Here is a 12052-nt window from a genome sequence, read left to right as displayed (position 1 = left end):
GACAAAATTAGAAAAGACAAGAAACTAGGAAGTTATTAGGCCTCACAGTCAAAGAAAGACTCGACCCACGAGTCCTAGTCCAAGAAGAAGCCCAAAATGTGGTGTGGGTATGGATACTGGTGGCCTATACCTGTGTGGGCCTTCACATGTGTGAAACATGGTCGCTATATGTACGAGTGCTACGACATCCTAGATACCTGGTGGGGTAAAAAGGAGTATGATATTAATGGTTAGGGGAAGCATCCCTTATCTAAACTTGGCAGGCATTCTTTTTGGCCTTATTCAAATAGGGGGGAGGATCAATGTTGAGTAGAAGTGGGGTTAAAGCAGCCAACAACATACCCTCCAATAGAAACATATACAATACAAGAAATAAAATATATGCAGTAGAAAAAAAATAGAATCCCTTACAACAAACAAAGGTTTAATGTTTACAACTGAGGCCAAAAAATTGGCTACTAAAATTTAAATACACAAAGGTTATAAGAACCACTTCTATCATTACAACTGGTTCCATCAGACTGCGGACAAAACATATCACTCATAATCATCTTAAGGATCAATGAAGGGATTCAAACAAGCTTCAAGGGATAACTTAGTGAGTGAACCATCACTTCTATCATCTGAGGGGGGCATGGATTGGAGTGAGTTCCGTATAACTCAATAAGGGAAATAGTATTTAAACTACACTATTAAGGTTTACAAAAGTGATAATTTTTAAATAAAAATTTCCATATTCAAATAAATAACTTAGCTCAGTAGTTCGTCACAAGATGAATTTATTTTTAAATATTCAACAAAAACCTTTTATCTTTCTTAAAAAAACCATGTGAACATTGTTATCATATTGAATAGAAAGGCATAGAGGAAAGATAATCAAATCATAGCCATGCATTAAAATAAAAAACTAGTTGAACCAACTAAGAGCATAAGTAGATCATGAAATAATAAAAGAACAGTCATACAAAATTACTTTAAAGTATCAATAACTATCCTAGTCATGTTTCAATTAGTTGGTTTTATTTCCATTTCCATATTGGGTATAATGTATTGACCATGACCATACTTGTCACTGTGGTCCTACATATCACATCGCGAATCCACTCTTGTTAGAGGGAATTCTCATCTCATTCACAGAGAGTGTTTCACCAATATTTTCAGATATAGAGTAGAAAGAGACAAAACTCCCTCAAAGATAATAAGAAAATAGATTTTTCATTCTTTTCTCTTTTTGATTGTGTTCTTATTCATAATGGTCACATACTTAGAAATTAGTGGAGAATCTAATAATATATCCAACCCATGGTCTATTTTACCCAGACTTGACCATCGAGTCATCCTCTTAAGCCATGGCCCCAAAGAATGATTCTCTTTACCCTTACCAAAGGCAAGGCAAAGTGCCAAACCCAGACATCCCTTGAATCATCATGTTTTGTACCAATCATGCATATTATCCCATGTTTTCATGCTGAAACAAATTAAAAATCAACAAAAATAAAAGTTCATGTATTAAAATTATTTAATCTTCAATGTAACTTATCTAGAAAACTTACTTAGGAATATAAGAGAAAATACCAAAAGATCCCTTACCTACACCTTAACTTGATTTGTCTATTGGGAGGAGAATAAAATGGCTCTTAAAGATCCTTGAACAAAATTGGGAACTCCTACTTTTTCTTTCTTTTTTGTTTTTTTTCTCTCTCTAAACTTTCCTTCTCTCTCTAATTTTTTTTAGAAAGTGGATATTAGAAGAGGGAAATGGAAAATGGAGAAAATAAGGAGAAAGGCCCCTTTAAATAATTATGGGAGGGGTCTTGGATGCTCGCCACATGGCACCATCTGTGAGGACATGTGATGGAGAGAGAGAGAGAGAGAGATGGTTGGCGATGGGATGGCTAACGAGACAAGTAGCATGGTGGCCGAGGCGACAAGGCTACACGCAGCAGCTAAGGAGACAAAGACTGGATGCGGTAGCCGAGGTGATGAAATTGCAAGCTGCCAATGCGCAGGCTGCAGCTGGCGTGCCCGTGTAGGCACAAGTGCGTATAGCTGCGCTCTGTGTGTAGGCACACTACCACACGCGAATGACTGATGCGACTACGCGTAGTCACTTGCAAGGTGATGTCGGCGTGCAAGGCAAACACAACATGTGCGTGGGCATACGCACAGAGTCCCCCATGAGTGCGAGTGCGCAAGTGCACGGATGCACGGGCGCCCCACGCGTTCGTGGGTTTTTCTGCCCTTTTTTTTTTTCGTTTTTTTCTTTCTTTCTAAAATAATTATAAAATAATAAAAAAATAAATTAAATTAAATTAAATTAAATTAATAATTTTGAAAAGAAATTTAAAAGTAATTAAAACAAACATCTCATTCTGAAAAACATGCAACCACATTTAAAAATACCACTAGGAAATTAAATGGTTAAAGGTTGTGATGCCTAGAAATCATGGACTCTTCCTTTTTTAAACACCACATTTAAGCACAAAGGTTTTGGAGTGCTACATTCTCCCCAACTTGCAAAAATTTGGTCCTCTAAATTAAATTTTTTTTTCAAAATAACTAGAGAAATTTTTCCCACATTTTTTCTTTTACTTCCCACATGGCTTCATCTGGAGTGTGATGTTGCCATAGCACCTTAACCATAGTAATCCTCCTGTTGCGTGGAGCCTTCTTAGTCCAATTGACAATCTTGGTAGGGTACTCCGCATAAGCCATGCATGAATTGACATTAACCAATTGATGCGGGATAATGTGAGAAGGATCAAAGTGATACTTTTCGAGAATGGAGACATGAAAAATATCATACAGGCCAGGAAATTCTAGGGCCAATATAAGATGGTACAACATAAGACCTATATGTTCTAAGATCTTAAAAGGTCCAACAAAGCGGGACTCAACTTCCCTTTTTTTTCTAAACTGCATCTTTCCCTTGTATGGAAAGATCTTTAGGAAGACATGGTCACCAACAGCAAATTCCAAAGCTCTCATGCAGTTGTAAGCATAGCCCTTATGATGACTCTAGGTAGTTATGAGGTTCTTTCGAATGATGGCAACCTTGTCAATAGTTTCCTAGACATAATCCATTCTAGTGATAGTTGTTGTTCTAAGCAAACTTGGTAAGGATGAGATGTTGATCCCAAATGCCACCAAACTCCAGTACACAGGCACACAACATATCCTCCAACGTCTGAATAGTTCATTCATACTATCCATCAGTTTAAGGATGATAAGTAGTACTAAAGTACAAGTTGGAGCCATGAGCTTCTTATAAACTACTCCAAAGATGAGAGGTGAAACGAAGATCCTTGTCTGAAACCACAGAAGCAGGAAAACCATAGAGTCAGATAATCTCCTCAACATACAATCGGGCTAAGTTACTAATTGAATTTGTAGTATTGATTGCAAAGAAATGGGTAGACTTGGTTAATCTGTCCACAATGAATCATATAGCATCGCATTGTGAACTCGTCTTTGGAAAACCAGTGATGAAGTCCATGGTCACATGCTCCCATTTCCATTCGGGGATGGGTAGATCTTGTAAAACACCACTAGATCTCTAATACTCTGCCTTGATTATTTGGCAAGTGAGATATCGAGGGACAAACTCAACAATCTCTTTCTTCATACCAGGCCACCAAAAATGGTGCCTTAAATAACTGTACATCTTGGTACTTCCAGGGTGGATAAATAATTTGGATGCATGGGCCTCCCTCAGAACATCCAATCTGAGCTTGGGGTCGCTAGGTATCCATACTCGATCTCGAAATTGGTACAATTCATCATTGATTATTTTGAAGTTGCAGACTTCCTCAAAGGAAAACTTATCTATATGCTTTAAATTTTTAGGATCTGTAGCTTGGACTTCCCAAATTCTCTTGAAAAGAGTGGGCTGGATCTAAATCTAGGCAAGGTATGTGTCATCGCCGTAATGGTTCAAATGAAGACCTTGAATCGTCTCAAGCATCCTCCATCTAGAAGCCATTAATTTTGCTATCATGGTAGAGTCCTTTTGACTAAAGGCATCTGTGACTACATTACCCTTATCTAGGTGGTACAGGATCTTATAGTCATAATCCTTCAAAAGGTCTATCCAATGTCTCTGTCTAATGTTCAACTCCTTTTGAGAAAATATATACTTTATACTTTTCTGATCAGTATATATTTTAAAAATCTGACCATACAGATAGTGGCACCATATCTTTAAGGTAAAGATAATGGCGGCAAGCTCAAGGTTGTGTGTGAGGTAGTTATGCTTATGTGACTATTGTTGTCTAGAGCCATATGTCACTACCTAACCATGCTACATGAGTACACATCTCATACCAACATGAAACACATCACAATAGACTTGAAATCATTTGGTATTATTAGAGAGGATCAATAGTGGGCCAGTAGTGAGTTGACGCTTGAGTTTGACAAAACTATTTTCACGTCTTTCATCCCAATTGAACATGGCACCTTGTCTGGTTATGTGAGTTAACAGAGCAATAGTGCAGGAAAAATCCTTGATAAAACATCGATAATATCTTGCTAGTCCTGGAAAGCTGTAAATTTCTATGACATTAGACAGTTGACTCCAATTAATGACAACCTCAACCTTGGAATGGTCAACATAAATTCTCTCTCCAGAAATCATATACTATCTTCACGTCTTTCATCCTAATTGAACATGACACCCTGTTTGGTTAGGCGAGTTAAGGGAGCAATAGTGCGGGAAAAATCCTTGTTGAAACATCGATAATATCTTGCTAGTCTTGGAAAGCTGTGAACTTCTGTGACATTAGATAGTTGACTCCAATTAATGACAACCTTGACCTTGGAAGGGTTAACATAAACTCTCTCTCCAGAAATCATATGACCAAGGACAGAAATCCAGTTCAACCAAAAGGAGCATTTACTTAACTTGGCATAGAGTCAGTGTTGAAAGAGAGTCTCTAACATTTGAGTGAGAGGAACTGCATGTTCATGAAGGCTTTTAGAATACACTAGAATGTCATTAAAGAAATTGATGATGTACTAATTTAGTGCAAGCTTGAAAACTCTGTTCAAAGCTCCATGAAGATAGTGTGGGCATTGGTCAACTTGAAGGACATGACCTTGAATTCAAATTGGCCATATCTACAATGGAATCCCATTTAGGAATATCCTCGATCTTAACCCTCAACTGGTGGTAACCTAACCTGAGATTAATCTTAGAGTAAATTGATGCTCTATGCAATTGATCAATGAGGTCATCAATGTGAGGCAAAGGGTACTTATTCTTGATGGTAACTTGATTAAGCTATTGATAGTTAATACATAGCCTGAGTGTCTTATGACATGCCAAATGCAAATTAAAGCATAAGGGTGTTAGATATAAAAACAGATTACAAGTGCATAATAGATAAGTGTATGCAGTGGAATAAATAATTATAAGTCCTTAAAAAATAATGATAGAGTTCAATACAATACTGAGGTAGAAACATAATTAATTACAAACTTCTACAAAAGATGGACTCATTAGAGTGCGAGACAATTATGCATTCATAAAAATTCATGGATCCACAGGATCCTCAAAGGCTTCAAGGGGTAGGTCAGTGATCGGTTCTTCACTGTCTTCTTCATTTGGAGAGCGCATGGAAAAGGAGAGTTCTATATACTCAGTGAGGAAAACAATATTTAAATAACATCATAAGATTTTAAAAGTAAATAAATAAAAAAAGTAACCTCGTTGCTCACCATCGAGAGTCAGGGTTCTTTATTAATTATGAAAATGATTTATTTCAAGTCAAAGTCATATCATATCAATCGAATCAATCATGTCGAAAATAGAGAAAATCAAACAAATCATGATATGAACTTTATTCTATTTTTCTCTTCGCGCGAAGTCGTTCCGACTTCCATCTACTAAAGGCAATATGGATTTCTGACTACCCATGTGGGATGACCAATTCATTTCATATTATATCAGTAATTTGTGGCTTGCCAAACCATGACACGATCTATGACCACGGTCGTGCCAATCACAGTGGTCCTACATGTTAACTCTGGGCACAATCGTACTTTGCCAAAGGTGACCCCTATAATCATATCGCGTCACCACTCTTGTCAAAGGGTATGCTGTCATCCATAGGGAGTGATCCTCTCACGTCTTTTCAGACCAGATGGAAGGAGAAACAGAAATCCCTCAGAGCTAAAAATCCTAACGAAATAATTTATGAATCATGCATGCTGATATCAATACGTATTTCTCATGCTTGAATATCACTTTTATTTCTTTACCATGGTACAATGTCTCATGTATCAACATTTATCCCAAACAATTAATCATTCAAATTGGACATGCAATTAACAACGTAAATTATTTCATTTAAGCATACAAACTAGATAATGCAACTATTTAATTTTAACTTCGTTAATTTTAATCTAGAAATACTCCTTAAGATGTTTAAAATTAAATACTAAATTTTTTACCCAAACTTTGGTGTTTCCTAATGTCTTTTCTTCTTTTTTTTCCTCTTCTTCCCTCTCTAGATCACTCCTTATCTCTCTAAAATTATTTGGTGGATAGAAGAATGAAGTGGAAGTGATGAGAAAATGGTAAAGTGGGGGTCCCTATTTATAAAAAATGGGGACCGTAAGATTTGCGTCAAGTTGCAAAATTTGGTGAAGAGAGAGAAAGTCAAGGTGAAATGATGAGATGTGACGACCAACGGATGTGACAAACAAATGGACGACGCGATGTTATAGTAATGCAAAAACGGGGGAAATGTCATCCAAACGATAAGGGCACCCCGCCCAAGTCAGCGGTGGTTGGTCACCCAACTGGTAGCGTGCGCTACCTGAAGGGGGCGCATGGCACTCAAAGGGGCGGCTCGGCAGGCCTACCATGTGCAGGCCTACTATTCGTAGGCATATCGCGTGGACAGTATGCGGCCATCTGCGCGGGGACATGCGCGCAAACTGCGCCCTATGCCAAGCGCGGATGGGACGTACGCACAAGTGCATGTTCTGTGCTGGCTACATGTGCGAGGATCCTTCTCGTAAGCATTTGCGTTGGATTTTTCATCATTTTTTCCCTCTATTTTTCCCCTGAAATCTTGTTAATTAATTTAAATATAAATTATCTACAAAAAATAAAATAAAATAATTTTAATAATTATTTAACTAAATAATACGTAATTAAAATATAAAATTCATTCAAAAATTCAAAATATAAAATATCAAAGAGTTTAAACGTCTTTAAGGCCCAAATAAATAGGGGTTCACATCACAAATTAAGCATGAAGGTTTTTAGGGTGTTATATTCCACCAACCTTAGAAACTTTGGTCCCCCAAATTTGTCATGAATAGGTCAAGAAACTTCTCTCGCATTAGCTCTCCAACTCCCATGTCGCCTCATCCAAAGTATAGTGTTACCACTCCACCTGCACCATTAGAGTCCTCTTGTTGCGCAAAACTTTGTCAGTCTAATCAAGGATTTCTGTGGGGAGCTCCTCATATGTCATATCAACTTGAACTTGTATTTCTTGATGAGGAATGATGTGAGAAGAGTCAAGGTAGTACCTTTTGAGCATGAAGGCATGGAAAACATCATGCAGACCCGCAATGTGACATCTCAAATGCTAACTAAGGCATGTGGGTGTCAGATACAGAAACAGATAACGAGTGTATGATAAAATTTATATGCAGTAGAACAAATTAATACAAATCCCTTATATATCTGTATGAGTTCTAATTACATTAATATAGCTTAGGCTCACAAGTGGCTACAAAATATAAATCAAAATATAAAAAGGAGGGCTACTTCTTTCACTGTACTATTGGATTTATCAGAGTACGGGAATGATCATGCACTCAAGTTTTATAGATCCACAGGATCCTTGTAAACTTCAATAGGTAGGTCAGTTGGCTGTTCCTTACTTTCTTCCTCATCTAGGGAGGGGGGGGGGGTCATGGAAAGAGTGAGTTTCATATGCTCAGTAAGAAAAATAATATTTAAATAATATCGTAACGTTTCAAAGGTGAATTATTCTAACATAAATACTTATCATTTGGCTACTTTGTAGATCTATCTTATATTATGAAAATAATTTATTTATTAGAGAAAGCCACACGTTAATATAATTAAAATAAAAAAACATCATACCAGATAATAGAGAAAATAAAATAAATCATGAAATACTCATATTTTCGTGTCATGCTTTGCGAAGTCGTTATAACTTCCATCTATGAAGGCAGATACAGATTTTTAACTACCCACGTGAGATGACTAGATCAGATACAGATAACAGTAATTTGCTCAGGCACATTTTCGGCTTGCCAAATTATGGTACGATCTATGACCACGGCCATACCAACCATAGTGGTCCTATTAGATATTTTATAGTCATGACAATACTTAGTCAAGGGTGATCCCTAATAGATATTCTCATCACCGCTCTCGTCAGAGGGTACGCCATCATCTACAGGGAGTGATCCTCTTACGTCTTTCTAGACCATATGGGGGAGGGAGAAGTAGATAACCTGAATGTGGTTAGGCGAACAGATATCCCTTAGAGATAAAAAGTCTAATTAGATACTTGATGCATTATGCATGTCAATACATATACATTCTCGGACCATTCATGCTTTATTCCATATTTCTCGATCTTTTTTTGTTTTTTTTATCTGGCGGATAACCTTAACGGTTTCATATTATTTTAATTACATGCAAATTATCAAGTGTTTATAAATCACATATCATGCTTGAAATCAAGAATAGTTCAACTTATTAAACTTATAAACACAAAAGCATGCAAAATAGGCAAAAATCACAAGTTATCCATTTAATCTCTTGTTTTATCTAAACATACCCTTTAAGATGTTTAAAGAAATACTAGATTTCTTATCGAAACCTTGATAATTTTTTCTACACCGTTATATTTTTCTTCCTTTCCTTCTCTCTCTAGATCACTCTCTCTTTCCCTCAAATTCTTTAAAGGTGGAAGAATGGAAGTGTGGGGAAAATGGGAAGGAAGGGCACTTATTTATAGAAATTGGGAGCTTTTGGATTTGCACCAAGTGGAAAAATCTAGTGAAGAGAGAGAAAAGATGCTCGACACAAAAAATAGAGCAAAAAAAATCTCCTCCACTAACGGCGGTGGCGTACCCAAGGTGGGCAGTGACGCACTGCTCGAGGCGACAATGGCCCCCCCATGCACTGCAGGCTAGCATGCAGTGCATCGGGGGGGCATGCAGGCGCACAGTCCTCCCTGCCGCGTGCACAAGGGCTAGCCTGCGCACAGGTGCTAGGTAGATTGGGGCATGTTCGCATGGGCCTGCTACACGCAGGTGCTAGGTGCACAGGGGCTTATCTGTGCAGGCTTGCAGTTCGGACGACGCATGTACAGTGTGCGACATTTGTTCGCGCGAGACATGACACGCGAACGGCCCACTTGCGTGTGGTATGACATGCGGACGGCCCACTTGTGGGCTACAGTCGCTCGTAGGGTTGACCCCGTGCCACGCACGCGAAACGGATGTGTGCTCTGTGTGCACGTCCTGTGCCCGCTGTGTGTGTGTGCACACGCAAAGTGCGTAGGCACCCAAGCGGGTAGCTCTCCTTTCCCGCGGAATTTTCTAATGGGATTTCTCCCGTTTTTCTATTTTTTCAAAATTCATTTTTAATTAGACTGAAATAAAATAAAATAAACTAAATTCAACTAAAATAAAATTAAATAAAATCAATTAAAATAAAATCAAAATAAATAAAATTCGATATAATTCACAAATTACGATAATAATTTGAGGATAAATTAAATGAGTTCAACGTTGCCTAAGAGCCTGAATAAATAAGGTTTTCCAAATTAATTAAGCACAACGATGGGCAGGGTGTTACATGCCACCCACCTAAGAAACATTTGGTACCTAAATTTGTCTCAAACATATCAGGATACTTCTCCCTCATCTCTCTTTCCAACTCCCATGTTGCTTTTTTTGGACTATGATGTTGTCACAGTACCTTCACCATGGGAATTGTCTTGTTGTGCAAGACCTAGTCGGTCCACCCAAGGATCTCAACAAGGATTTCCTCATACATCATGTCAGCTTTAATCTGCGCTTCATTATGAGAAATGATATGAGAAGGGTCAGGGTAGTACCTTTTGAGCATTGAGACGTACAAAATATCATGTAAACCCGTAAACTCGCAGGGTAGAATAAGGTAGTACGCCATGGGTTTAATGCGCTCAATGATCTAAAAAAGTCCCACATAACGAGGGCTTAACTTCTTTCTTTTTTTGAACTGCATATTTCCTTTGTAGGGGAAAACCTTGAGGAAAAACTGATCTCCAACGGCAAATTCCAGGGGTCGCCAATGATTATCGGTATAACTCGTCTGACAACTCTGGGTAGTAGCCCAATTCTTGTGGATAATTAAGACCTTCTCAATAGTCTCTTGGATGAAATTTGGTCCTAAAGGGTGCTGGTTCCTGACTTCACTCCAACAAGTGGAAGAATGGCAAGGCCTATCGTACAATGCTTCATACGGAGACATATCGATGCTGGAATGATAACTATTATTATAAGAAAATTCACAAAGGTAAAGATACTCATACAAGTTATCGCCAAAGTTAAGGATGCAAACACGCAACATGTCTTCCAACGTGTGAATTGTACATTCCAACTAACCATCCATTTGGGGATGATAAGCGGTGCTGAAATATAATTCAGACCCCATAGCTTCCTGAAAGTTGTCCAAAAAGTGGGACGTAAATCAAGGATCTCGATTAAATACAATGGATGAGGGAACACCATGAAGTTGAATAATCTCATCAATATATAGGCGGGCTAATTTACTGGTGGAGCCAGTGATTCTGATGGGCAGAAAATGGGCGGTCTTGGTTAGTTTGTCAACGATGACCTAAATAACGTTATGACCAGAACAAGTCCTGGGCAATCTTGTCATAAAATCCATAGTTACATGCTCCCACTTTCATTCTGGAATCAGGAGGCCTTGTAACAAACTGCTGGGTCTCTGATGTTCTACCTTATTTCTCTGGCAAGTGAGGCATCGGGAGACATAGTTGAGTATGTCCTTCTTCATTCTTGGCCAGCAGTATTGACGCTTGAAGTCTCGGTACATTTTGGTACTCCTAGGATGGATGGATAGCTTGGAAGCATGGGTGGTCTTTAGAATATCTGCCCTTACAGTAACGGGGACTCAAATTCAATTCTGAAATCGAAACAATCCATCATCTGAAATCCTGAAATCTGGAGATTCGTCAGAAAAGAACTTACCTAGATTCTTGGTGAGTTCTGGGTTCGTAGACTGAGCTTCCCAGATTTTCATGAAGAGATGCAGTAGGGCTCAGATTTGAGCAGAATAGGTGCCTTTGTCATAGCAGCTGAGGTAGAGAGACTGTATAGTATCCATTAATTTCCAACTGGAGGCCATGGTTTGGGCCAACACAACGAACTCCTTTTGGCTTAGTGTATCGACAACTATATTTTCTCTACTGAGGTGATAGATGATCTTGTAGTCACAGTCCTTTAGGAGATCCATCTAGCGTCTCTGTCTCATATTTAGCTCCCTCTATGAGAAGATGTATTTCAAACTCTTGTTATCAGTGTAAATCTCAAAAGTCTAACCAAACAAGTAATGACGCCATATCTTCAGGGCAAGGATAATGACTACCAACTCCATGTCATGGGTAGGGTAGTTTTGCTCATGAAGTTTTAATTATCTGGACCCATAAGTGACCACTCTACCATGCTGCATCAAGACATACTCCAAACTAATATGAGATGCATCGCAGTAGACCTAAAATCTTCCAATAGTGTTAGGGAGGATCAACACAGGAGCAGAGGTAAGACAACGCTTCAATTCCATGAAGCTTTCATTGCATTCACATTTCCAGATAAATGGTACACCCTTTCAGGTGAGTCAGGTTAATGGAGCAGCAATGTTAGCAAATTCGTTGATGAATCGTCGGTAGTAACCTACCAAACCAAGGAAACTATGTACCTCGACCACATTGGTGGGCAGATTATAATTGACTACTGTTTCAACCTTGGACAGATCCACAGAAAC

At 38.4% G+C, this 12052-nt stretch overlaps 2 protein-coding genes and 1 long non-coding RNA gene across 3 annotated transcripts; all 3 read right to left on the bottom strand.

Annotated features, from left to right (window-relative positions):
* Positions 1–1196: 1196 nt before the first annotated feature.
* LOC148253005 (uncharacterized) lies at positions 1197–2151 on the bottom strand. Its single transcript, XR_015813325.1, has 2 exons — positions 1591–2151; positions 1197–1468 (listed from the first exon to the last, which is right to left on the bottom strand). It is a non-coding gene; the product is annotated as an uncharacterized LOC148253005 (long non-coding RNA).
* Positions 2152–2559: 408 nt separating this feature from the next.
* On the bottom strand, positions 2560–2988 carry LOC148253004 (uncharacterized). Its single transcript, XM_088208507.1, has one exon. It carries the CDS (start codon positions 2986–2988, stop codon positions 2560–2562), a length of 429 nt encoding a protein of 142 aa, XP_088064633.1.
* A 7027-nt stretch (positions 2989–10015) lies between these two features.
* Positions 10016–11104, bottom strand: LOC148253003 (uncharacterized). Its single transcript, XM_088208506.1, has 4 exons — positions 11009–11104; positions 10695–10705; positions 10292–10535; positions 10016–10216 (listed from the first exon to the last, which is right to left on the bottom strand). Exons 1-4 carry the CDS (start codon positions 11102–11104, stop codon positions 10016–10018), a joined length of 552 nt encoding a protein of 183 aa, XP_088064632.1.
* Between the last annotated feature and the right edge of the window lie 948 nt (positions 11105–12052).

This window comes from Carica papaya, chromosome 7 (genome assembly GCF_054855325.1).
Source record: "Carica papaya isolate Zhongbai chromosome 7, ASM5485532v1, whole genome shotgun sequence".
Lineage (NCBI taxonomy): Eukaryota > Viridiplantae > Streptophyta > Magnoliopsida > Brassicales > Caricaceae > Carica > Carica papaya.
The sequence above is the reverse complement of the archived record's forward strand: the minus strand, read 5'-3'. Positions and strand labels throughout refer to the sequence as shown.

Bases quoted from the DNA above. Each gene is read 5' to 3' on its own strand.
- LOC148253004 (XM_088208507.1), bottom strand. From the start codon at position 2,988: ATGAGAGCTTTGGAATTTGCTGTTGGTGACCATGTCTTCCTAAAGATC.
- LOC148253003 (XM_088208506.1), bottom strand. From the start codon at position 11,104: ATGTACCGAGACTTCAAGCGTCAATACTGCTGGCCAAGAATGAAGAAG. The intron at 10,217-10,291 runs GTTTTCCCCTAC...GGACTTTTTTAG, and splicing joins GAGATCAGTTTTTCCTCAAG to ATCATTGAGCGCATTAAACC.